The sequence below is a fragment of the Ascidia mentula genome, chromosome 4 (genome assembly GCF_947561715.1).
Source record: "Ascidia mentula chromosome 4, kaAscMent1.1, whole genome shotgun sequence".
Lineage (NCBI taxonomy): Eukaryota > Metazoa > Chordata > Ascidiacea > Phlebobranchia > Ascidiidae > Ascidia > Ascidia mentula.
Window position 1 is genome coordinate 21,068,265 of NC_138569.1, and position 26,443 is coordinate 21,094,707.

At 44.7% G+C, this 26,443-nt stretch overlaps 1 protein-coding gene across 2 annotated transcripts in view; it reads left to right on the forward strand.

Moving 5' to 3' along the window:
• Positions 1 to 26,443, forward strand: part of LOC145897333 (uncharacterized) — a 46,161-nt gene that overhangs the window by 9,455 nt on the left and 10,263 nt on the right. For both annotated transcript variants that reach the window (XM_082985578.1, XM_082985577.1), the window contains exons 2-16: positions 2,004 to 2,660; positions 3,088 to 3,253; positions 20,934 to 21,060; positions 21,501 to 21,602; positions 21,765 to 21,891; positions 22,703 to 22,813; positions 23,346 to 23,440; positions 23,554 to 23,786; positions 24,043 to 24,159; positions 24,794 to 24,889; positions 24,995 to 25,108; positions 25,184 to 25,307; positions 25,506 to 25,720; positions 26,029 to 26,097; positions 26,366 to 26,436. In XM_082985578.1, coding sequence (XP_082841704.1) covers positions 2,222 to 2,660; positions 3,088 to 3,253; positions 20,934 to 21,060; positions 21,501 to 21,602; positions 21,765 to 21,891; positions 22,703 to 22,813; positions 23,346 to 23,440; positions 23,554 to 23,786; positions 24,043 to 24,159; positions 24,794 to 24,889; positions 24,995 to 25,108; positions 25,184 to 25,307; positions 25,506 to 25,720; positions 26,029 to 26,097; positions 26,366 to 26,436 — 2,206 coding nt within the window. In that variant the 5' untranslated portion in view covers positions 2,004 to 2,221. The remainder of the gene's footprint in view (positions 1 to 2,003; positions 2,661 to 3,087; positions 3,254 to 20,933; positions 21,061 to 21,500; positions 21,603 to 21,764; positions 21,892 to 22,702; positions 22,814 to 23,345; positions 23,441 to 23,553; positions 23,787 to 24,042; positions 24,160 to 24,793; positions 24,890 to 24,994; positions 25,109 to 25,183; positions 25,308 to 25,505; positions 25,721 to 26,028; positions 26,098 to 26,365; positions 26,437 to 26,443) is intronic.

Genomic DNA, 26,443 nt, shown 5'->3' on the forward strand with positions numbered 1-26,443 from the left:
TGCGGTCAGTGAATAATGTTTACTACACGAAACTTATAATAGCCCCTTGTGCTGAGGGTGGGTTTTGGTGCCAATAAACGTGACATCGAACACGTGCGCGTATTTATGGAGTTTGTTGTATGATGATACAAATAATTGGGTAAAAATCCCTGTATTTTTGTATCCAATACACGATATTCGGTTTGGTTTCGCCACGTTGTGTTATTTACGGTAATCATTAGATTTGGACTTTGTTATTCACAGACCTTCGGGACTACCGTGCTTACTCATGTTTGTAAATATCCATTGAACTTTCACCGTGAGATTTTTAGCAGAAAATGACAGGAAGAAATACAAGGTTTGCCCAAATCATGTTAAATTCCGAGAAACGCATTTTTAATTTTCGGACTTGATGACGTAGCTCGTGACGTATGTTCAAAAAATTTTTCGAATTTATTTTCTCCCAGCATGTGGTGGCGATTCTGATCCCATCTCTGATTCTCTATGTCGTCATAATGTGAGATAAGCTAGAAGAACTGCGTCGTCGAAATTACACAATTTTCGTTCCCAACGTTTTAGAAAATGAATTGCGTGTAGATTGCCTGTATGGAAACAATCTTAAAACCGCGGTGCTGCCTTTGCGATAAAAGTAGTTAATCCATCGAAACATTGTGTCTCTGGTAGATTGTTGGGCATTTTACTTGACCTTAATTGTTTTATTCTTTACTTTAATTTATGTTCAGATTTGACAATTGGTTGGAAATTTTAGTTTTTTTGAGAAATATTTCAAGCAGACACAAAATCTGGGTCAGTCGGAGAAAAGAGTTGTTCCTTTGACTTGATGCTAATTCGGATTAATGACCAATTCAACCGATTTACATTTGATGCTTATCGGAGAATTTAACATCAGTGTTCGCCCAATGCAACCGAATCGAGTCGTTTCGCGTTTCGAAGTTCGGTGCATCGCAATCTCACGGTCACGTGCCAATCGCGCCTTTTTCTCTACTTGGTTTAAAGCGCGAAGCTTCGCTCTCGAAGCAGAGTCACTTCGCACGAATGCGACGTAGTGGGGGCGATGGTTGGTGCGGATGCCGCGCCCGCCGGCTTGAGAGTGGCGTTTTCCGGCCTTTTTGTCGTTGTAGCTCCGGTCTCGAGGATATGTTATTTTGATGTCGTCTCGGTAACTGTTGTGGTTGTTTCTGTGCCAGGAAACGGGGTTTGATACTAAATTGCGCGAGGTTCAGATCTACAGTTTAGGTTTCATTGGTGATTGGATGTGGAAGTATTTGAACAGCTCATTGGACTTTGTATGCTTGTATTTGAACGGCGTAGTTGAACTTTTACAGCTTAATGATTGAAGAGGTTTTACTGCAGCGGTTAGCACAAGTTTGAGATCGGGAAAAGCGAGGCAGAAAAAACGACCGGGCAGAACAAGAAGGAGAAAAAAGACACGGGCGCTCGAAGCGCTCTTAGGATTTCCCAGCAGGCAGACGCTTTATCGCCGTTCGATAGTGAGGGCAGTTCGATGAGGTCGGAGAATAGCTTAGGTCAATAATTAGTATGCAGTCTTCAGGTAAAAATTGAACAGTTATGTTCCTTATCTAGGATATGTGGTTCTATTTTATGTAAACGCCATTTTAAATCAATGGAGAATTACGAAATAATCACTTCGTAGGAATAGCAAAAGTCTGTTAATTCCAAATAGCAGGCGAATAGCATATGGTAATTATGTTATCGCGTGATTGCGCCAGCATACCACTGCAGGGCGAGCTAGGTTGGCGCCCATTGTGTTTTTACGCACTGTAGCAGATATTTAAGTCTTTAGTGTAACTGAGGCATCATGAATAGCCAGCGTCGGGGCACATTTGAAATGAAAAGAGGCGGCCGATTTTGACAGACCCGGGAGCTTAGTTGTTACATCGCCGACTTGGCATTGCAGGAATGGGGCAAGTCTCTTCCTCTGATGCCGGCAGACGGCCTTTAATCAGAATACCTTTCTAATGTATCTCCTCTTTTGTGCACAGGTCGAATACGCACGCATACTACATAGATTTTAAGAGTGTTTGTGCCAAAGCATTTATTGTGAAGTAACTGAAATGCACTCGGAATAACTTTGTTTGGCGAAGATAAAAGAAAACGAACACGTGGATATCTCTTGAGGGACTTCGAATAGCAGTGCGCCGTGTGTTAAAGCGCGCCTGTGGATTGAACAACACCTGTCTGCAAGCGACAAGTGCAAACCATGGATGAGGTTAGCAGTCTCCGGCAGGACCGCGGAGTGACTGTAAGATTCATCTCCCCCATCAGTGATCGTGGCCACAAGCAATACAAATCCCGACTTAACTTCGACGACAAAACCGTGGCGCAGGGAAATCCATCAGCCACCACTCGAGGTTCGATGCCCGGCCAGCTGTCCAGAGGCCTCACGCCCGCCGACGATGCTTCAACGACCCTCGGCCGTCGCTTATGTTTTTCTAATTGCAAGAGGTCGGGATTACTGGAAAGCCCTTTGATCCGATGTGGATTATTGTCACCTTGCCCGTCCCAACCCACCTCCACCTCCATGAGAAGGCGTCGATGCAATTTTGGAGCGACGACTTTGCTTGTTGTTGTGCTCGCCGTTCTCGTCCACACAGTGGCGGCCAACTCGAAAGCGAAGGTGCCGCTGGTTCGCACCTCAGGTAGGCGTGGATCGGTTTCGAACACCGGTGGCAAATATCACGAGTCATTGCGATTAGACATGCGATTTTTCGCCGGTTTTGTTGTCCGTTCACATGTAGATTGTTTAACGTCGCGCGGCAACTTCCTTTGCATTTGAATACAATCTAACGAATATGCGTTGTGATACATCCCCGTATTCTTGGACGTAGATAGAGTATTTAAATTTTGCACCTTCACTTTATCTTAATACTTTGATGAAACTCGCATTTCTGTTGTTGGTAAGAGTCGACAAGTCACTCAATATATAGGTTTATCATACGATGGAGGTTACTGTAGTTCACCCTTCAAAATATCTAGGACAGCAAGTTAATGTTCAACCACCCTATCCTGTATGACGAACGTGTTGACGCCGCTCTATTCTACAACCATTGTTTGTTGTTTGCACAGAAACGACGACGAATGTATTTCGCGGAGTCATCACTGCATCGACCTCCACCTCGAACATCGGCGCTCGGTCAGTCAGCCACAAACGTCACCCCTTGGATTTTCAAACCATGAAAGTTGTCAAGAACTGGGGAGATGAATTCACCGATGCCATGCTCGTAAGCGGGAGGTAAGAACCTGTTGCACTTTTACGGTTGAAAGCATTGAAAGCATGTGCGCAACTTTTGGTAAGGCTGTAATTTTGGTATGTCGTCACCTGTGGCGTTATCCAAATCAAACGGTTCCTGCAGTGCAGAACCCGAACCAAAACAGCGCCGAAATGTCACGTTTTTACGTGCGGAAGAAACTAAACCAACAACGTCAGGTTTTCATTTAAGACGTGGCCGTCGTTCGACCTTTCACGTACCTTTGTGCACGTAACACAAACTTCCGCTTCCGGGACGTTTTCGGAACCTTTCTCACACGAACAATAGATTCAAGTGCAACTGTTCTTCCATGGCACGTACCGCACGTTTGACCGCTTGGTTTGCGTCGGTTCTTGGCGCCATTGTCCGCGTGCTGTAACCGCGGTGACCTCGCCAAGGTCATCGCAACTGGGGTGGCTTGTTTGGGTCGCAAGCCGTGGGACAGGATCCGCTCCATTGACAACGTAGCCCTGTTTTCTAACCGACATGCTGGAGAAGTTCTAATTAGAATATATGTTGCCTAGTGGCCGACTCGACATATTGACTTGAGCTTTGGTCATAATTGTTTTTTTTGTGCACAGTCGAGGAGCCTTCAGACAATGATCTGTATGGCGCGATTTGGGATATGTTTGTTTTCTTCGGTTAATGCAGCAATCGTCACTTAGTTAATGACCTCTATTGTTTGCACAGCGTACTTGTCGCCCTTGGACCATAATCTCCATCTAATGCGCGCTACACCCTTTAACCCCAGTGTTAATCTTCTAAATCCCTATTTATCCTCATAACATAACCAAGCATTGTCGGCGCAAAACCTCCCCGTTCGCCGCAGCTTCGTCGTCGTAAAGTGTCGCTTTTCACGCCTTATAATACGACTTGTCTCCTCGCCGTGATGTTACGAGGGCTGACCTAATGGCTAAGTCAACTTACGTTCTGTTAAATGACGTTGTTCTATTCCTTGTAACCCAATATTTCGTTATTGTGAGCCCACACGCGCACCACGTCGAACTAAAGCAATTTACGAAAAAAACCGCTTTGTTCGTTGTTTTATTTATGTTAGCACTGATTGCGTTCTCCAAACCGCAAGTGTTAAATTAACAGTTGGCTGATCAATCAAAGTGGGCAGATAATGCTTCGTGGACTTTTTGTTGAAGCAGTGAAAGTGGGACTTGCTGTTTTGTTGCCACTAATATTAGAAACAGACCAGTGGATTCCGAAGCCCAAATGCTGCACTTCTTGCGCACAGACAACAAAGGGAAGGTTTGTGTACAGTCTTGTGCAGGGAATGTTGAAGGATTATTGTTTTGTTTTCGTTCGTTTAAGCACTGCTCAGTTATTTTACTTTCAGTCAGGGGTCGTTGCTTAAATTTGGTAATTTGTAAACACCCGGAAAACATACCTTTCACTTCGTATGCCAAGTCACCATTACAAGACTGAATATAATAAGTTGAAACGCATCATTACGTCACCACCTCGTCGTTCGTGTGATCATAGCCCGGTTATATGGGGTTCGGCGAAAATTGTTTTCGTTAAGATGGGGCGACTCATTTTCACAACAAAAGCCCCGGTGTTGACGTTGGCCGCTTCCAAAAACCTTTGCTTATGATTTCTTCCGCACGTTGCTGTCATAGTTTTACTGTTCGTCACTATTAGCTGAGCGCTAAAACAGAATCTGTCTGCAAGGCCGTGTTGTTTTAAACGACGACTTTCTTCGGTCGCGCTAATGGGACGCTCGGAACAAAAGAAAAGAATTTTCACCGAAAATCTGACTTGCTTTTCCCATGCCGCGCGGCAACTCTCTATGAATGGAAGCCATTAGTCCCCAAGTCGGTGCCAAACGCCCCTACTTGACCCCTTTGTGACGTCATAAAGCCGCGGTTCATCTGTTGCCGTCTGTGTAGCATTCGACCGCGACAACAATATGTATTTACGATAATCGTGAACATCTTTTTGGCCGCCTCGTCTCGGGACCGTCTAAGTGTCACGTACTTTAAATAAACCTACACAGTACGTCAGTTTATGATCTCTATCACAGCTTCTGTAGAAACTTATTGGTGTTTGTCTTAAGTAAACTTCGTATCACAATAAAGCAGCTACGTCGCGACTCTAACACCGCGAGACACGTTCTTTCTGCGAACTCCAGGCATCGCAAATGAAATCCTCTCTGAGAATGGGCGTGTGTTAACAATGGGAGCAGATAAGATATAGACTGCGACGTGATAAATGTAATATTAGAACTCGACAGGTGCTCCCTGTACAACCGGTATAACCAATGCCATTGACTGAGGCAGTCGAACTTGGATGTGCACTTCTTGTGTTTATGACAGAACAATGTTTGAACCTTGCTTGACACGGAAAATACCAAAAATACTGTTGTATTTCGAACCAAATCTTTACATTGATCTTTGGTCCGACTTGAATGAAAAGTATTATTTCCTCACTTAAATGCAAAACTCGGTTTTGCGAGCAGGGATTTGTAAGCATGTAAGGGTCACCAAGCACCGTCGTGCGTTCGCTTGTGGCGCCTCGTAAGAGGAAGCCTGCATTTGCGTTCAGACCTCGGCGGTACGATACTCGCTTTTCATCTCAACGCAAGCGCCACAATCAGCTTACCGTTCTGGCAAGCCAGCGTCAGCCAGCAAGCTCCCTTGAGATCTGACTTGTTGCCATATACGGAGCATGCGCGATTCTACGCGACTCGTAACCTGATGCGACCAATTAGACTGAAGTCGTGTGGTTGCGGTGCTAGCTGACGCTGCGAAGCCGCAGCTGCCCCAAACACCCACTGTTGACAGATATCGAGGTGGTCATACCGGTCATGCTGTGCTCTGTTCCTCGAAACTTTTCCTGCCACCAAGTGTCTTGCGGTGTTGTGGTTGTTGTGGTGCTCTGTGTACTTAGGTTTGCCCGAAATTTGAATGAAAACGTGTTCTTCTGTCAATTTTACACTTCAGTATTGACGTCTGCTGCAATCTGCACAAAGTAACTCTTCTGTTGTATGCAAACTAGCAATCGATTTACATACAAATAATTGCGTTGTTTACCACACAATGCAATTCCCTGCAACTCACTGATTTGCCAGGGAACCGAAGTTACTTTAACGAAGGAGTCCAACTTAAGTTGACGTGCAGGAGTGTTCTCGTTATCTTGAGCACTCGTCTCCTTCCACTCAACTAGGGTTTGCGGCAACCCTTGCCGTTATCTGCATGGGAGAAAAAGAAATGGAAGTCTGCCTTTAGATAGCAAGGTAAGGTAGAGTCTCCTTGCGTCAGCACGCATAAACCACCCATGATGAAGCGTTATGATCGCTTTGTGCTTGTCACTGGCGGGCGACCCGGTGCCCAATGCCCGTGTTTGACTCCAACGAGGTTGCAACGGCGGCCGTCTTTGAGCGCGCGCCCACCCAGCGAGCTCCAACGCGGTTTTAACTTCGTTATCCTGATTTATTGGGTCAAACAGCTTTATTCCAGCGCGTCCGAAGCACGTGCTGAGCCGACAAAAGGGATTTCTCTCGCATTTCTACTTCTAAAAGCTTTCGTGGCCGACGAAGTCGGTAGTTTAATTTTTGTTCTTTTTCTGGTTCCATAACCGAAAAAATCAAACTGAAACACGGCCAGCAAACATATTTGTGTTCTGGTAACTTTGATGAGTTGTTGTGATATTAAAAGAAGGCACCATTGACTTGTGGTGTGACTTGTCCCCATGGGTTTAATAGCAAATGTATTTATGCTCACCTATGGTTTGAAGTATTTGACGCCGTCGACTTGTGTTGGACTTACCACTAATTACCTCGTTGTATGTTTCAACCGTATGACCTTCACAGGAAGTTCACCCCTGAGCTTAATTCTGGTTATCCCCTCAGTTCACTGCATGACCTGTCGGTATACGAGGGGTTGGTCGAGATCGGGTCATAAATTGGAGGAAGATGAATAATAATCGGCGAAAGGTGTTGCCTTCCTTTGCAAGTTTAGAGAAATAATGAATAAATGGATACTTTCGGTAGTTGCTGCTTTGCGCAGTTGCCCGTGCAAGTGGCTGCAATCTCTTTTGAAATGCTCGGATTTACGTTTCGCAATGAAATAAGTTTTTTTCCTCGATGTCTCATATTTTTTTGAACTTTGTTTAGCAAACATCCGACTTTGACGTTGTGTTGTGGCCTTGGGAAGTAGGTCAAATAATCTCGAGCACAACGTGTTCTTTTCGCGATAATACAGACACGATCGGCGAGTCTATGGAAGGCGAGCAAACGACTTAGCGTGAGCGCGACGCCTTGGGCGTTAGCAGCATCTCCGGCCCGCTGTCCTTGTTGGCACAACACAACCAGTAATATCCGCTAACACGGAGCGGATGTCCTTGGAACTTGTAAACACGAGGATCCTTGGAGGCTTGTGGCTGCCTTTGTACTGCGCCCGACCAACGTATGGTGGTACACAGAGCAAGCTATGTAGCATTATACAGAATCGAGGGTAACAGGTATGGAAAATTGGGATTCGTGTTGATTCCTTGGCTTTATAATTACGATCAAAGTTATTAAGTTACCTGTAAAGGATCTACACATTCATGTGGATATTCGTCAAGTGTGCATCACCTCCCCAATGCTATGTTTCCTTCCAAAACAACGACAAAAACAACAACAACTGGATCTTTGAACTTGAGCTCCCACAACATAATGTCTACGTTCAGACCAAAGCTTATTGATTGAATGAAAGAGTGAGGTTGAAGATGATCAAAACCACACCAGAATTCCGAATAAGGCGAACCTGATTTTTTGAACCTCGGATTTCTTTCATCACTGCAACAACTCAGTTCAAACCACAAGCTCAACAAGGCTGTATTTAGCCTCGCTTGTGACGTAGCAGCTTGGGGATCCTATGCTCTACTAGTCACTACTTCGAAAACCCAACGAAAATCTGGTAAAGGCCGCAAAAATTCAGCGGTGTTTTCGGCTTCCACATCACCTTAGTTCGCTCTCGCCTCATAAGGACATACTCAGGCTCAGTCACGCTACTTTGTGACGTAGTACGCTGTGTTAAGGCTTTGAGCGGTTTGCTAATGTGTGCACCGCCGTGTCAGGGCCTCACCGCGGTGTTGCGATGTTGAAATATTAATGCTAAGTTTTGCGATGACGTGGTTATCCATGGAGCTTACAAACCGCAAGACTTCATGTCTTTAATAATGGATCGAAAGACACGGTGTCTAAGTTGTCAAGGTATTCTCCATACTTTGGAGTTGCAGATATATGCTTGCGAGTAATATTGGAGTTCCATCATTGTAACGCTTGCTGACTTAAAACAGAAACCAATACTTACCCCAGCACAACACAGGTCGGCCAGCGGTGAGTAATTGGTCAGCAGCAAATCCGCCGAAGCAAGGCTTTCTCATTCAGTGGAGTGCTTTAGACAGAGCGACGCCGAACATGAAAGACAGTTTGCTGCGCGTTTTCACATTAAGCTGTGTTTGGGACTGAGGTTATCGCCGTCACCGTGGACCTACGACCCGGCTTCAATTCGACGACTGAGATCTCAGACTTTGATAAATGTTTATCCGTTGTTTTTGAGCTGGAACGTCAGTGCGACGTGTTGTAAGGTCAGAGACTGGTGTAAATATCATGTCCAATTAAATCGAGGTCTTGTGGTGAAGTTATTGGCTGACTTGAAGCCGTTAACGTCCATTTCTTTTGATTTTAAATCCCTTTGGGCTGGTTTGATGCGGGAAAGAACGTCGTCTGAATATGTTTCTGGGTTCAAGAGTTGAAGGAATCTGAGAAGTTCGCTGGGAAGTGGTCTACGCAGTAAAGAACACGTAGCTCGCATTTGATCTTAAATCCCCTGTAAGGCCGTAATGGGGACGTGAAACCCGTTGTTTATTTACGTTAAAATCCTCACCTTGGGTAACGCTTTACTTCCAGGCGTTAACGTGGGCTCTCAACTCCCAATCTCATTCATCAACTACGGGGCGGGCCGGCGAAGGCTTGATTCCCGAAAAACCTCTACCAAAGCGCCACAGCTAAGCGCTCGCTAATCCTTCAAGAGGAACCATCGGTTGTTCGGTCTTGCGCTGGAGGCTCTAGGTCTTGTATGCCACGGCCGCGTGCGCTTCCGGATTCGCCTTGTTGTTCCACAAATAAATCTCACATAGCCCACGTTCCAAACATTCTTCGGGTTTCGCGAAAAACCAAAGGTTCCAAGTTTTTTTACGGCCGCCACAGGGGCGCGATTTGAAACCGAGACGTGTGTGTGGGCGGAGATATTGGGCTTACGTTGACATTTATGTTTTCACTGCATTTAAAGTATGGGATTTTCCTTTAAAGATGTGTCACGGTTGGCCGACCTTAAAGCACAACCATGATTTCCATGACAGTTTGGTTCCCTTTATTCCGGTTTTTCCTTTAATAAAATCCAGCCTCACTTTTTTGTGGCAACGATGCAGAACACGGCTATTGGTTTCATGTCATCGTTGCAATATTACACGAGAGAATCGATCACAGTTAAACCTGCTCTGATCGAATTCCGCTGCACCCGACGACGTTAATTTATGGCTGTGTTGACGAAATGCTGACGCCTCGCGGGTTCGTGGCGGTTTGTTCTACGCTTTTTGCGACGCCACGCAAATTCCCGACCCCTCTTTGCGCTTGGCTGTGACGCGTTGATTACGTAACACAACGTCAGACAAGGCTGGGAAACTTCACAACTTATTACGACAAACGTATTCAGCGGTCTTGGATGATATTTAGATGAAAAAATAGTGCTGTGCAAAAGGTTTAAATATTCGAAAACCTAAGGTTTTGCTCAGGTTACAAGCTTCAACCCAGATTACAAGCTTCAACCCAGGTTACAAGCTTCAACCCAGGTTGTAAGTTTAACCCAGGTTGAAAAATGCAGTTCTTCTTACGAAAAGCGTGAAAATGCCACAACACGAAGTGGTGGCGGAGATTTATTTCAAGTGCTCGCCTGGTAAATCGCCGCGCGCCCTTTTGTGGTTTTTACCGGATACAAGTTCGATTATTCTCCTAGCACCCCACGGAGGTGTTCGAAACACTGAATCCCAACAAATCCTTCGCCATCCGTTGAATCTTTTCATCCGCGTGAAACCGCAGAACATCTGTTGGCTCCACTTGTATCCATGGTTCGGATACACTGGTGACACGCCCCGAGTCACATCAGTTTGGATAAGTTGGTACGCCGGGGTAGTGACTGGGGGGGGAGATGTCAAAACATCTTGTCACAGAAATCCGCTCGTCGTCAAACAAGCTCAACGCGGTCCTGAACCGCGATTCCGGGCATTTCCAGTCTTCTTCCGTGCGTCGTTGTCGATCTTTGCTTAATTCGAAGTTCCAGTATGAGAAAATCGTTCGTTACAGCAAACACTTCGAACTACTCCACTAGCATTTGAACCGCGGAAACCCAAAGCAGTGGTTAGACCGACAAACGTGACAGTGCTTCATGCGTTCAACAATTCCCACCTGAATGACAGCGAAACCCATAAAGCAGGAGATTTCATGTCTTGCAATATCTGACCTGGAGTCACCAGGATTTACGTGGGAAACAATCTGCGCTAAACGATGTCGATGTTTCCCCTTTTCACAACTTGACTTATTCAGTTCTTGAGAAACATCATATTCCGTAAACACTGCAGATTTTTTGCATTGAAGTCTATGTCGTAAAAATATACTCAAGTGAAACAAACAATCTTGCATTGAAATGCCAATTTCCTGTTGTGCAAAATGTCAATTCCGTCAACACGACAGACTCTTAATTGCCGGATGTTACCGGATCGTCTGTCAATCTGCGGTTCCAGTTCCTCACAAACATAGAAGATGGCGGAAATGGCGTCCCGGAGTTTGGAGCTTGCTTCAGAAGCAGTGTGCGCAACACATCTGTTTGCCACCGTCAGTTGCACCTCTGACAACTTTGATGGTTATTAAAGGGTTGAAGATATCATCCTCAATGTCACTAACACGTTCTGAAGTGCGTACATTAAATCAGGGTCAGCCGAGTTGAAACGCGGCTGTTTTCTTTCTACATCACGATGTACTTTGCGAAGATACTTCTTCGTAAAACTGTTTACAATCATTGGAATGAAGGGGATTTTTCTGCGCAATTTATATCATGGTGATTATTCTCATTGGACGGCGATGCGTTTGTCAGAGTTCTCATGTTTCGCGTTCCAAGTTTACAAATATTAGTTCAAGCCATCAGGGTTTCATCGAAACCCCGGAAAATCGCATTAGCCACAAGCGTGTGACCCTTGACCTTGGGCGTCGAAATATCCCGATCTCTTGCTCCTCGCGAACGCTGTTTACGCGTCCTCGGTTTTCTTGGCTTCGCTTTTTTGTTTGTTTTCGGCGGAAGGAGGTTTCTCGGCGTAGCCTCGAGCAAATTACGGTTTAAATGTCAGATTAAGCGCCTGCGAACGCGACTCGAGTCCCATTAAGGCCGGGATCCTACGCCAGGTTCTTTGTAAGGTGAAAGATAAAATCGTGTAGTCGCACGGGGTGACTGCTTGCCGCCTGCCAGCGATCTGCAACTTGTTTCATGACTTACCTTATCATAAAGACACAAAGTTATCGCAACCTGATGAATTGTGGATACAAATTTTCTTTGCTTTCGTGACTGGAGTCCAACAGTGTACAGCGACATACGGGACAATGACACCTGTATGCCTAATGTTGTTTCAATCGACCGGAAATAAGTCATGCTTTGGTCTTATCGTCACGGAATCGGATGACCGCAGCGCCAGATATACGACAATTACGTAGCGTCGTCGGATTTTTGGCGTCTGAACTAAGCTGTCCGGGTTATTTTTGGGCGCTTCCGTCAGCAAGAGACCGCACGGACCAATTCCTACCCTAATAGCTCGGGTCGCAAAGGGATCCTCTAACCAAGGGACAGAAATAGACCGTGGCAGAGGTCGAACGTCGCGGTTCAAACAACAATGGTCATTATTACAGAACACTCGATTGTGATTTCGATAAAAATGCTGCAACAAGATAATCACGGTTGCATTCTGAGTTGCAAGATGCAACAGTCTTCCTTTTGCATTTCACAATCCTGTTTTGTGTCAACTCTGTGAAGCCAACTAACATATTTAATTATCTTTCATTCCTTGTACAATTAAAAACTTGATTTCAGTTTCAAACGAGAGATTAATCACTTTGACGTCACCACCGATCACTCTTTTATCGCTAATTGGCAATTAATCCCTGAAGTCGAGTTGTAAGAAGTTAATCGCAACCGGCTCAACGGCAATTTTGACTTGTAGCCAACTCGGCAAACCCAAACACATTCGACCACTTTTCGGATGTAATTTGTAACATTTGCCGGCGCATTGTGTCTTGATTGCTGCTGCAGTTTGTCAATGTTACAAGCCTTGGTCAAGTAAATGAGCAAATTACGCTCCAAGTGACGACTTCTCACGTGTTGACACGATCATCTTTCCATCGTTGTTATTGTTGTTGCTTCAATTAAGTAAAGCCGCTTACCTTATGCAAAGAAGTAGGATCAGTAAGACGCGTTCGTTCGGCTTGGATTGTGGTAAACCGTTGTTTCACACAAGCTTCAAAACAACATTTACAGCTTGTCTGATTCATGAACCTATATATCATGAAAAAGTGACTTTTTGCCTCGTATATGTGACAAGTCGGTCGCGCTTGAGTGACCGCACGAACACCTGGATTGAGAGATTTTCTCACGTAACAACGCTCGGATTGTGATCGAACAATCGAACCGCATCCCTGGGGGTTGCACTAGGGGCCAATGTTACCGACAAACAACCTCCCCAACCGGACGTGGGCTTACCTGATTGTAAGGTTACGAACAGATACCTTGCAATATTGAAGCTTATGAAGCTAGTATTGGGCTTGGAAGCGTTTAGGCGGGTTTTCGGGTTATCTTGTTGCACGGTTTTTCCCACCAGTTCTTGCAGAGCCTGCGTTGTTGGCAACCTTTTCACATTTATTCTGGGGTGTTTTGTAACTATTTCACGTAAATATCATTGTGCTTTGTTTTGTTGAAGTTGTTTTCATCGTAATTGTATTTTGGGAAATTTTCTTTTGTGTTTTTGTGAACTTTCGAGCAACAAAATGTTGTTTTTAAAGAAAACAGCTATACAAAGCGTGCAGTCAGAATGATGTTCCGAATGAACGCGGGATGACTAAGGGTAGAAATGCCTCTAAACACGCCCAGACACAGCAACCTACATAGTAAACCCGCAGCTTAGCTCCCTTTAATAAGAAATGAGCCTCCCCCTCTCGGTTGTGCAGCCCCACAAACTTCAAACGGCGCCAAGCAATTGAAAGCCCTAAGTAAACTCGTCCCCCGCCCGACCAATCGCATCCCCGTCTTTGAAGTTCCACCTTTTCTTGCTTCAAGCCTCGGTGATTTGAACTGCAATGTGATTACCGCCCACTGAAGGCTCCTTCTATTTGCCAACAGCTTCGCGTTTTAAACTTGGTCTGCTTGGATAAGTTGTAAGCGCCTGTTTAAGAACTCACAATAAAGACCTAATGTTACCTTGCACAAAAACGAAGATTATCGGCTTCTTGTGGTTGATTTGTGGAGGTGTTTGTTTTTTTAATCTAAAGAAAGTGACTGATTGTTCATCTGGACGTGAAATTATTAGTTGAAATTGAGTAAAATATGCCATGCCATCTGTTCAGGCGAATGTTAACTAGATGATGTTATATCATACAATGTCACTACTGTCATTTGACAGCGATAAAATTACCTGGAAAAACACCGAATCTATTTTAGGCATCTTTATATCTTCCACTGCTCGCCATTACTCACATTCTACCTGCAAAGACAGGCATGCAAGGGATATAGATAAGGTTCAAAGGAGAAACCGCGGGTCGTGGACAGTGTGCCGACCTGCAGCGTGGGAAGTAGTTAAGGGATTATCTTATAACTGCACCCTGGTCTTCCTCATACTGTCAATGCATTGTTTGTTCCAAATTGGCTACCGGAGGCCCCGACGTTGTGTCCGCTATTTTAATGACGAAGCTTAGGGAGATTGTGGAATACTGTATTTTCTTTCTCCAAAGGATTGGACACTTACTGTTAAACCGTTGTATAGGACTAATATCATGGGTTCAAGGTTCAAGATGTTGTTCATTCATAATTAGGCCCAGCAGACTGTACAATATCATTCCAATGCAAGGATGTTCCATCTACTAACCTGATGGGGCACAGTGCTACCATCTAAATGATTGTGATCGAGGGAATTCTTCAGTCAATTATACTGACAAGCCTCAGGCTCCAAACATTTTCTCCCGGTTCTTTTTAAAGATGACTTTCAACCGCAGACGCTGGGATTTTGTAGCAAACGTCGGACGATACAAACAGCCTGGATTGTCCACATCAAAGCGGCGCATTTTTTGCGGTGCTTTGCCTCTTGTATTGCAGGGCGCGGTCGTCTTGTGTCAATACGCTTAGTACTCTAGTTATGTGTCATCAGCCTTGCCTGCGTAGGTTTGCGCTACGAACACGCGCAAAGGCTTGCGCCCAATTTCCCCCCGCTACGAGCTGCAATCTTTGACCAGTTGCGGATGAAAAGGTTCACATTATCAGCTCAAAATCGACCTGCCGTGAATCCCGCTGGGGTCATTTCAAGCGGCGGGTCATACAAAGTTCAACACTGTTTTGCACAAAAGCACTCCCCTATGTTCATGTGATGATCTGTTTACAAATTAAGGAAATCCAGATTTTATCTCCAGTAGCGGGGTTTACATTCTGATGATCGCGCAGCTTCACTTAATCTTCGTCGTTCTGCAGCAACTTTGAATGGCGGGTTTAATCATGTTGTTTACATCTTAACAAGACGTTGATCGAAAACACCCGGTCTTATGTCCTTCGCCACCAGATCAGCATACAGAAAAATTCTCCACACGCCGACGACTTGTTAATCCTGACACCCGGTCGTCTGCGCAACGTCGTCTTTCCAGTTGTTTGGAGTCGCGCCCACGCGACAGCGCCCCACTGTGTGGGGCTTGTCGGCGTTGTTATCTCAGTACTCGCCCTGTGGAAGTTCCACTGATGAATGCCAGAGCTTACTGGAATGCTGGGGAGAAACGCATTGGTCTGGGAATGCAAAGTTAGGTCGTTCTGCACCTCCACAGCACACGATGTAAGCTAAGCCGCCGGAAAATCCGCTTGTTTTTGCCGGTGTTACGTCACCTACTGTGACGTAGTCGGCGTGTTTATGATAAACGTCGAAAACAACTGCGAACTGTTTTATCAGACGCTTGGGATGCGGGTGGCCGGTAAACAACATAGCGGACATAGTTTGAAATGTAGAAGCTGGAGGCAAACAACAGGGCAGCAGACATGCCTGTGACGAGACTTGTGGATTTGAGATTACTGCGAACGCGAATTGGCGGCGACCCCCTTTAATCAAGCTTAACAAAGGCATGAATGCGGCGAAAATACTTTACTCTGTTTCCGCACACGTTTAATACCTCGTAGAATTTCGTCTCCGGAAAGCTTCAAAGACACCGCATCGCGCCACACACGTTAAAAGTCAGCCTCAAAACACACCGTGCACCGCAACGCATGCAAACACCGAGCAAAATCCGATCTCCTGCTTTGCGCTAATCGCAAAGTTCACTCCAGTGTCGACTATCGACAGGGACCTTATACGGCTCCGTTTCCTTTACACACACAGCCTGCAGTTACGGTACTTGATGCCGGTTTGAAAGGCCGAAGGTAATCTGGCTGAAAACATTCTGTTTACGGGGGTTATCTACCGACTTGTGCAGGACGGTTGCTGTTGGAGTGCTTTAACGCTCACTGATCTCAAATTACGAAAAAAACTTATGTTGTTTCTTCTGCAAATTGGTTTGATGTCGACTTTGTGTAAGTTTGGAATGCTTTTTTCAAACAAAATATTCCCCAATTCCTAATAATCCTTGGCAGTTTGCAAAAAACCTAGAAGCGCCGAAATTCTCGAGGCTTAACCCAACTCTCGCGATGCAGAGATCGAATTATGACGTCACAGAGGCATTTAGCTGCGGTGTTCCGGCTCGGTGAGTTCACTTTGATCACGAGCGGAGGCCGGAACAGACCCTTGTGGTTCTGTTTTCTCTGCAGAAGAGGGAAACGCGCACGTTTGACGGAAAATCGACGCTTTTTCGGTGTCTTCCGTTGAAAGACGGGCGAATAATTCTTCCCGGCTTCAAACGGAATTCTCCACTAACTCTGCCCTTTGGCGGCCAAACGCCAGCGATCTGCATGGACGGATGCAAAAAACGTTTGACCTTTACCTTTAACTTTTTGTTTCTCAAGGTTGCGAAGCTATTTGTTAACTCTTACTTTCACAACAGGAATGATTTGTTATTGGCCGACTTAAAGACAAATCATCCACAGTTTTAGTTGATTGTAGCTAGATTATCGTTGTTGAGTCAAGATTACAACAGCCATATATTCCTTACAAACTTAATTTGAACCCATCGGCCCTGTATTTTCAATCTGTTCGCATCAGCTTCAGGCAAAGGCAAATTGATATCATCGCCTTCTACTTGGGCAAACATACCTTTCCCCGAAATCACCGCTGACTTGGCAACCCGATAGTTTCAAACCACTCTTATTGAAGCAACGTCATCGGGATCTTCTTAAACTTTCACCTCCGGGTATTTTTAGAATGTTTAGTTTTCTGCTTCATCGAGCGCAGAACCAAAACAAAATGCCCGTGGTCTACGTTTAAAGTGCGGGCATTCGAACTTTGCGGAGTTTGAAATATATGGAAGAGATATAAAGGCAAAACCGGAACCGTATCCTTGGAAATGTTTAGCAACACTGGCATTTGTGCGGCAAATACGAATGGAGGTTGCGGTTTGTGGCAGCGAGAAGGATATATCTTCCCATAGTAAGGTTCAGTGAAATGTGAGCAATAGCCACTTTGTGGTTGGAAGTCGGAAAAGCGTGGAAGAATTTCAGCTAAACATCGAGGTCTTCAACCGTAGTTGAAACCTTGCGGGGTGAATATTCCTGCATTGACCATAAAACCTTAGCAAAGCGATTTTTTCTTAAATCCTATATATTACGGTGTATTAGGTTACCACGAATCGTATTTGCAGCAGGTGTTTCTATTGATTTAGCAAAATTCAGAAAAAATCCACTGCATCCCTTCGTCTCTCAACCCTCTCTTATTTCCTATTTCAAGCCTTTGGTTCCGAGAGGTTTGTCTTGAGTTGAATGAAGCGACAGCTCAGTTGCTGGAGTTGTTGCAGTGGGTTAACCCTATCACATTGCAAGATGGATTAGCGAACAAGCTGCTACATACCTTAACTCTTGATAAGAATCCTATCCACACCCGCTTCAGAGTTTAAAGTTTCCCCGGATTTTTGGCTTTAAGTTCCGCTCCCAGCTCAATCTTTAGAGCACAGGCATCAGTCACATGAAGTGTTTGCTCACTTGTACAGTGTAACCTAAACTTCCTTCGCAAGCGACACCCACAGGGGTTATTTTTAGACTTGTTCGGGGCTAATCCCATATTTGGAGATTAATCTTCTCTTTTCGCATTCTTAACCTTTGGTTCCAAGTATTATTTGTTGTTTTCAGCATCTGAAATGTCGCTTGTTCTCTTTTGTTATCGGAAACGTTATTTATTTTGAGCTCGATTCAATTGCTTCTGTGCTATCTTGTCAATTTGCTGACAGCAAAAATTTCACCAAGTTTTAATTAATAAGTTAGCTGGCCATGGAGGCTGGTGAAGTCAATAAGCTCGTGGGCCTCCCTGATGCGTCAAAGAGGTCACAAGGACGATATTCCCTTGCATGTGTTTGGCCTCGAACCTCAGCCGGTATATCGCGTTTCAAACGTTCCCATGCCTGTATACCAATTACTTCGCTGCCTAGGAGTAAACAAACAGGCTGCCCCACCCTTGTGGGGTCCTGACCCCATTAGGGGATTTGTTCGGGGATTCGACATCCGAGATCCCAGGGATAAGCGAAAGTTTCACCGAAAGACCTGACCCCGGTGCTTGTAAGGGCAACAGCCGGAGGATCGACTTTAAAAACGCGGGGTCGCGCACTTGGGAGTGTTCATCACCTTGCACCGATGCCACCGTAGTAATTCTGGTTAGCGCTACACGCTATATGAATGAGGGGCATTGTTTTACCACGAACGGCATTTCCACCTTCCGCTTTAAACCCTGTGTATATTTTTCTTCCCCAGCCGTCCGACCGAACCCGAAAGGCGTGCGAGTTATTTTCGCACCATGTGGTCACGATTCGGCCGCGTTTATAGACTCCTCATTACACGTGCGTGTGTCGAGATTGGTTTTAACCGGGTTAGAAAATGCCCGCCTTCAAACGCACCTGTGGGAGTCGTATGTTTCGTACACACAAGTGCGGACTTGCTTTGTAGCATTAATTTGATACAATCAAATCGGGTGGGCTGTGGGTGCGTCCATCCCGGTTAGACGGCCTGAGAAATGACCGATATGGATCTACACGCTGCCATAAGTAGCCTGGGTTATAAATTTAGGTTTGGCTCTGAGGTAATGGAAGAACTCTTAATGAAGTTGCCGCCAGTTCGTTCAATAGAGACGTTTGTTTGTGATTCGACAGTTAGCTTGGAAACTTTTGCATTATAATAGTTTGGTTTTCTGTTGCGTGGGAATTTTAGCACAAATATCCTTCACTGGGCTGTTCATATTATTTCTCAGAAACTGACAAAACGGCCTTTGAAAATGCCGACCTTTTCAGAAAATGCGGGCTCTGTGTAGATGCATTCGATACAAATACCCATCGAGATGCGGCATTTTGAGTTTCGCCGCCTTAGTGTTGTGGTTTGAGCTGCAAGCGGTATCTGCCGCAAAAGACAAAAAGCCGCGAGTCGCTCTTTGCATTTGAGTGTTTCCGACCAAAAAGCTTGTCCGCGTCGTCTGTAATTCCACTCCCGACAAGTGGATGCAAAAATAGTTCCTCTACTTCACAGTGTGGGAGATTTTGTTCGCGCCGCGGACGGAAAACGCTGCTGTGCACTTTTTGTTAAATTTATGCCTTGTAAGGAAATAGTTTGCCGACGTTTGCTTGTTCCGATTTCGCTACTTCCACGCTTGGGAGAATGCAACTAAGATCAAAGTTAAGCAATGGTCCAACAGCCGAGCATTGCGTATTGGCCAAGAATCTGTATCCCAACCATTAGATAATTCGTTGCTGTTGCTGCCAGGCAAATACTAAACCGCCATTTACAACTAATTTTGCCAGAAAAGCCGTCGAATAGTAACTTATCAGAGAAATCTGTAGCAAATTTAATGCACAATATTATTCTCCTAAAAGTTGCAAGGACGAATGTGGGAATAACATTCGGTCGTGTGTTATTCGAGACGCGGCCTCGAAATTCAGCCGCGCGCGAATAACAGTTTATTTTATCAGAAGCTCACCTTGGTGGTCTGAGAGGCGGCTCTGAATCACTTGGAAAATAAAAAACACACAAGGGATATCGATTCATTAAACGTCGATTTTCCGCGGACAAAACGCCCTTGTGCCTATTTATATTGGACACTAAGACAACTTCCCGCATAAAAGGCGTGCTCTTTTTGAAAGACCAATCAATGCCCGCTTTGGAGCCTTAAACTTAAACACCGGCCCGATGTGACAGGATCACTCGGAAATGGCCCCCCTATCGGTGTTGTCGCTATTTCCAGAATGCCTCCATTGTCACACGTAACAATGCAGTCGCTGTTTCTCGTGACTTTGTTTATCTTCGAAATCCAAAGCATCGGCGGAGTCGCGATGGACCGCACGCATATCATAACATGTGGCGGGCGCCCCTTTCACAACGGTTGACCTCTCGGCGCGTTCTGACCGCCGTCAAGCGATGTGAGAATAATAGATCCACATCCGGTTATAACTGTTGACATCCCCCGGTCGCACAAGTTAACTCAACAACCGATAAAATCTCGTCACATTGTAAGCAGTAAATCGTAAACCTCTCACCACGCAGATGAGCTTAAGGGCACCACCGAGCGCGACTCGTTCAATGGGAGCGTCTGGTTTATGACGTCACGCGCACGTCATTGGCAGCGTGGGATTGTCGAGAATTAGTGTTGGCGCGCACGCGATACTGTTTTCATGCATCACAAGTCCCAGTGCACGATTCGATTTTTGCAAAATTTTGGATCCTCGACAAATAGTTTTGACTTTGATGGTTGCAACTTGCAAGCTTATTATAAATGCTGCAGTGCACATAGAGATCATATGCATATCCGAATAGTTTCAGACCAAAACACCGAGTAAAAGTAAAAGGCATCAAACTTGAGCTAAATGTCAATAGACCTGCTGTCGCTGCCATAACTTTGCACGACATTCAAAAGCAATGGTGCCGCCTTACTCATGAAAGCTTGAACTTTTAGAGCGTCAGGTACCGCCCATTACCAAACCCACTCAGTGTGATTGTTGTCCCCTGCCTTTGCACGAAACCATCTTTCTCTTGATGTGTACTGCGAACTGTAGTTGCTTTGAAGCCGTTACTGGAGACCTTTGACAAAAGCTATCTTGGGAACACACACGGCATTTTCCCTCATGGGAAACTAAGGGGGGAGGTTTGCTACAAAATAAACTGCTGATTTGTGCGCCGTTCATTCTAGCTATGTTTTCTGAACAGTTAACTGCAAGTTTATAAGTAGTTCATACGAAAGTGTTAAAATTTTCGTTTCTATTTGCAGGAACTACATATACGTTTTCAATGCGTCTGAAACATGGAACGACACCGAACTGAACTACATGAAACTACTAAAGTGGGATCCCCTACCGACAACTAACGATTTGTGCAGAGTTATGAGCAAGGGAGAAGTAAGTTTCGTTGAGTTTTTGTTAGTTAAGACGGTGTGTGGGCCCTGAACTTAAACGATGTTGTTGCGATGGTAAAATATTTTACGGTGATGAGGAACAGCACAAAAATAAGAATTTTCATGTCGTAGTAATCACGCTGATTGCGCATGCGCATTCCTGCAAATGACTCAACAATATGTAGAATTTGACCTTGCACTAATATCCCCACTCAAACCTTCAAACGTTCCACTCCAAACACGAGTGTGTAAGTTGGTCGCGAAAGCGTGCTTCATTCTCACGCGCCGTTCCAGCACTAAGGCCTCAGGCAAAATCTGCTCAAAACAGCGCACTATTGTGCGGAAATGAGAGCGTGTTTTTTGCAGCAATAATTTTCCTGTGTTGAACATTCGGCCATAGAAATCGTAGGTATGCCACTCTTACCGATATGTTTTTGTTTACAGTATGAATGCAGCAACTTCATCCGCATCGTGGAAGTTTTGGACAACGGGCAGTTGTACGTGTGTGGGACCAACGCTTACCAACCCATGTGCAGATATTACTCGGTGGGGATAAATCGTCTTTTAATTATGTTTGGCGTACTTCGAACACACCTTTATCCTTCACAAATATAATACTTAGACGACCTGTGAGATTGAGATGTTAAAGCTGTGTTTTTGAATCACTTTTTTTGTAAACAAATAGTGACAGTATTTTTTCCAACCCAGATTAACCAAATATCTGGGATCCCGTCGATCACCGACACTGCGTTCGATTCCGAAAAGAATTGCGACAATACGTGTGGTTGTCCCTTTAACCCGGTATCAACCAGCGCACATCTTTACGCCAACACCAGTAAGTGTGCGTTTATGTTTCTTGGGAAACGTTTAAGTTAAAGGCCATAATGCTGGTTGCTCTCCTATCGACATTTTGTGATTTTGGGGCCTTTATTGGAAAGGAAAAGACTAAGCACTGACCCCCAAAATATCAACTTTGTTTTTGTTCCGAAACGTCAGAGGAAGGAGTTTGCAATTTGTAGCCACTATACATACGTTGCCTAAAGACAAAACCTAAACGGCCACAACACAAGTGGGCTTTTGTGAATCCAATCAAAACGTTGTTCGACATCGGTCTGTTTGATCGTGTCACCGGATACACGGGCTTGGGAAAGTACACCATTAAAACCGCAACGGTGATGATTTGGTTTAGCCCGTGGCCGGTGTAAATCTTGTAGCCGGACTAATTGTCCAGCTGTGACCGCGAACTTGTCCCGCAATTAAGGCTAGACTGTCGTTTCCTCATCGCTCTTCGTTGTGTTCATTGGAAATTGGGAGATCCACTAGTTTCGCAGAATTTGGTCTTCTATTTAATTTCCAATGCAGATAATATTAGTTAGGATGTTATAAGTGTGGTTGTAGCTGGTTTAGCCCGGTTTTTAGAGACAAACTGACATATAAGCGCCCTTTAAACGGAAACCTCATCAAGACAATGTATTATTGTTGACTGGTTGTCCCTATTTTGCGTCATTAACTGGTTAAATTGCCACAAACCCACCGACAACATTAACATTTAACAAGTCCACTACTATTTGCTTGCAAATCGTTTGTGATGTAAAAAATATAATGACGCCTTCGTGTAATCACGTGGTTTTAATGTTGTTTTATAGCAAGAGGATCCCGCATGTTTTCTGCCGCTATAACCGACTACCTGGGGAAAAAACCACTCATGATGAGGAGTGGGGATCACCATCTCCAGACAGTTGAGGAATGGTTGAACGGTAAGAAAGATTGTGTTTGGGAAATAATTCAAAGTAAATGAAAACAAACGATTTAAGCAAGAAGTGTTGTTGAAATCGCGCCCTCCTTCTCATGCGTCTGATGCCTTATTAAACTTATTGGTTATGCTTGCTCAATTTTAACAGAGCAACAAAATAATCTCTTAAATCTTCAACGAGGCCCCGGTTTATCTTGAAATGAAAATAGGTAAACAGACTGCAGTGTCAACAATCTTTTATCCGCCGCCGACCAAAAAAACATTACATCATCGCCTTTCCGACACCACAATATTTGCACACCCTCACACTTCAAATCCCCCGCTGTTTGCTTTGTCGCTCGGTCCCGTGTGACGTCACAATCGAGTGGTCGCGACGTCACAATTGTGATGGATTGAATTGGCGATCGATGTGGTGTTAACCGATTAGACGCGGGGGTCAGACGAGTGCCATCATATACCACATGTTTAAAGGGAAACTGCGGTAAACATATTTTTCAGTCGTTTAAAGGAAAGTGTTTGTTTTTCTTCACATTTAGATCCAACCTTTGTGAAGTTGGTCGAGTATGAGGACAAGGTCTATCTCTTCTTCGTGGAAACTGCCATGGAGGTGGAGACTGGGGTCGGATCTCCTGTAAGTCCACTGGGTTTGGATTTTGATCTGGTTTTCTAACAAACTACAGATAAATGGAATTGTTATGACCGAGTTATGATCATCCCGTTTTTATATAATTCTGTTTCTTTCAGATGAAATACGCTCGCGTCGCCCAAGTATGCAAGGACGACATTGGGGGAAGTACCGTTTTGCGTAACAAGTGGAGCACTTTCCTGAAAGCGCGCCTCCAGTGTTCGATCCCGGGCGATCACGTGACCGAAGGTTTGACCTTCAACAATCTGACATCAGTGAGTGACGTCACTCAGGTCGTGGGTGCCGACGGAACGAGAATGGACGTCATTTTCGCTACTTTCACCACGCCATGGTGAGAACTGTTGCAAAGTTGTGGGTTCTGCGTCTAAGAAAAGATGTAAAATATATTTGTTGCTTTTACTTTGAACCGCAACGGTTGTTGTTGCGCAGTTTGTTGTCGGTGCGTTCTACCACGCCATAAAACTTGCTCGGCCATAATGAAGCGCACTAAACCATGAATTTATTGCTTCCGATTGGCTAATACTGGGAAACAAGTTAATTTTTTACCGAGTTCAATAACGTGACGAGTGCTTGTTTATCGACCACAGGGCCTGGAATGCCGTGTCCATGTCTGCTGTCTGTATGTTTTCTATGAGCGATAGCATCCAAGCACTTTTCAACACCGGCAACTTTCTCGGAAAGACTCAGCTTCAGGCCAAGCCAGGGTAAGGAATTCCCATATTCAAACCAAAATGAAACCGCTTGTATTACCAGCTTACTAACACGTTTATATGTGAGTTGGTTTTATGCGTACAAGTACACGCACGTAACTGTCGACACAAAAGCACATGAGCTGAGGTGTGGCTGTTTGCCGACGCTGACGTCACCCGAGAAAACGAAGTTACGTAATAGTTTCGGAATATTAGAGACATCGTCGGTTCGCATTGTTTCACTTGAAAACAAAACAGCAATCGAAATTGAAAGAGGGCGTGAAGAGCATTACACGGTTGGCGATCGAAGATTTATTGAGAGCAGATGGGACGGGGACGCTTTAAGTGTTTTTATTACCGTTGTCACTTCCCTTCTACTCCGTCGAAATCCAGCCACCAGTTAGCTAAATTCCACAGCGCGAGGATTCATACTAGGGGGATATTCGCTTAGCCGGTCAGGCGCAAGTACTTTGACTTGAAATCAAGTAATTTTAACCTGGCTTTTGTGGAAACAAACTATTTTTTCGGAAATCCATCAATGTAGCGCATTTGATCGCTCTCGCGTGTGTGGGTGAATCCGCGGGGGCCGTGGACTGACTTCCACATTTCCACTTGGAAACCACACATAATCCTCTATTTCCTCTTGTAGATCCAGCATGTACGGTTCGTCTTACTCCATTCCAACAGAAACCGTCAGAGCAGTGCCGGTTGCGGATTCGGTGGTTCCACATCCGAGACCTGGAAGGTAGGCAATGACATTGATGCCAGAACAATTCGTAGGCGTAAATATTGTCTCGCCTATAAAATTTGGGAAATATATATGAATCTAACATCAAATATTGTGTTTCAGCTGCCACAGCGCTGACGTACCCAATGACGTATCGTCCTTCACCAAAAACCACCCCTTGATGTACGATCCGGTGCTTCCCCTATACGGGAAACCAATCTTCACGACAGAATCTGAGTAAGTGTGGTTGTGATTGCATAAAGTATTTACCCTTATACCAGGATTAACTAACGGGTTGTTTCGTCTTTACAGCGTCCGTCTCACCCAGATCACCTTGGACAAGAACTCTGGGTTTCAACACAGGTTGATGATGTACCTCGGTACAGAGGATGGACGGATTCTCCGCGTGAGACCGCGGTTGGAAAGAAATAGAGACGTAAGTTTTGGAATTCATTTGATCAACGCGGTGGCAATTCTGCGCTTAATGTATAAACTTCTGGTTTGCATTAGAATCCAACTTTTTGGCCATAATTTGACCGATGTTTGAAATTAGCTATTGGTAGCTTGACAGCGCCACCAAGCGGCCAACTATTTTTCAAATCTGCAGTCAAACCAAATAACCTCCTTTCACCAGGACACAAAGGCAGTTCTCCTGGAAGAAACGAGTCTTGTTGACAAGCAGAAGTGCGAAGGACAGAAGGAGTGTGCGGTTCGGTCCATCTATCTCGCCCGGCCAACCTTTGACGCCTGTCTCGCATCTGATGTCGTCCGACCGACAACTTACGTCGCCTTCACCGATCAGATTGTTCGCACGCCGGTAACCACGTGCAAGTCGTACGGCGCAGCTGAGTAAGTTTGAGAGATTTATTTTCAATTTTTTTTTTGCGCCTTATCATATTGCAAAATTAAGCTTAACCTCTGGAAGGTCACAATGCTGTTTGACTCCAATTTCTTTAACTAAAGAACATGTTTACATATTTACCAATATCTGAGCGAGCAGAAATACCTGCTTAAAGTTTTGGAGATTGTTTGGCAAATAGTTTAAGCCAGTTGTCCGTGTAATTCGTAATCCAGCCAAAACTTTAAGTTGTTGTTGTAGTTTTTTATACAAAAATAAGCTGCAGGACAAATGTAAACTTATTGTTTGGATATTTCAGCTGTTGCAACGCTGACCCCGAGTGTGGTTGGGTAAATGAGAAATGCATTCTCCGAACCCCCAAGAACAGGTAAATAAACTTGTACTGCAACTTTGCTGATAGTGCTTTATGTGCAAACTGTTAAAATGATTGAGCAGTAATGCGTTAGTCATTGAAATGTTAATCAGCAAGCTCTTACGGCATTCTTATTCAAAGTAAAATATGTATTTGCACCTAAGTTGAAAAAGGTTTACAAAAAAAGTTTGGTGATTATAATGAAATATTTCATTTGAAGCTATTTTGCCCAACGTACGCTTGAAGCATTTTATTTACTGAGTTTTGACGTTGCTTTTTTCAGCCCTGATCTACCCCCAGTCAACGACATGTCAACGATTCCAAACGATTGTCAAGCTGTAACAGCGCCACCCGGTAAGTG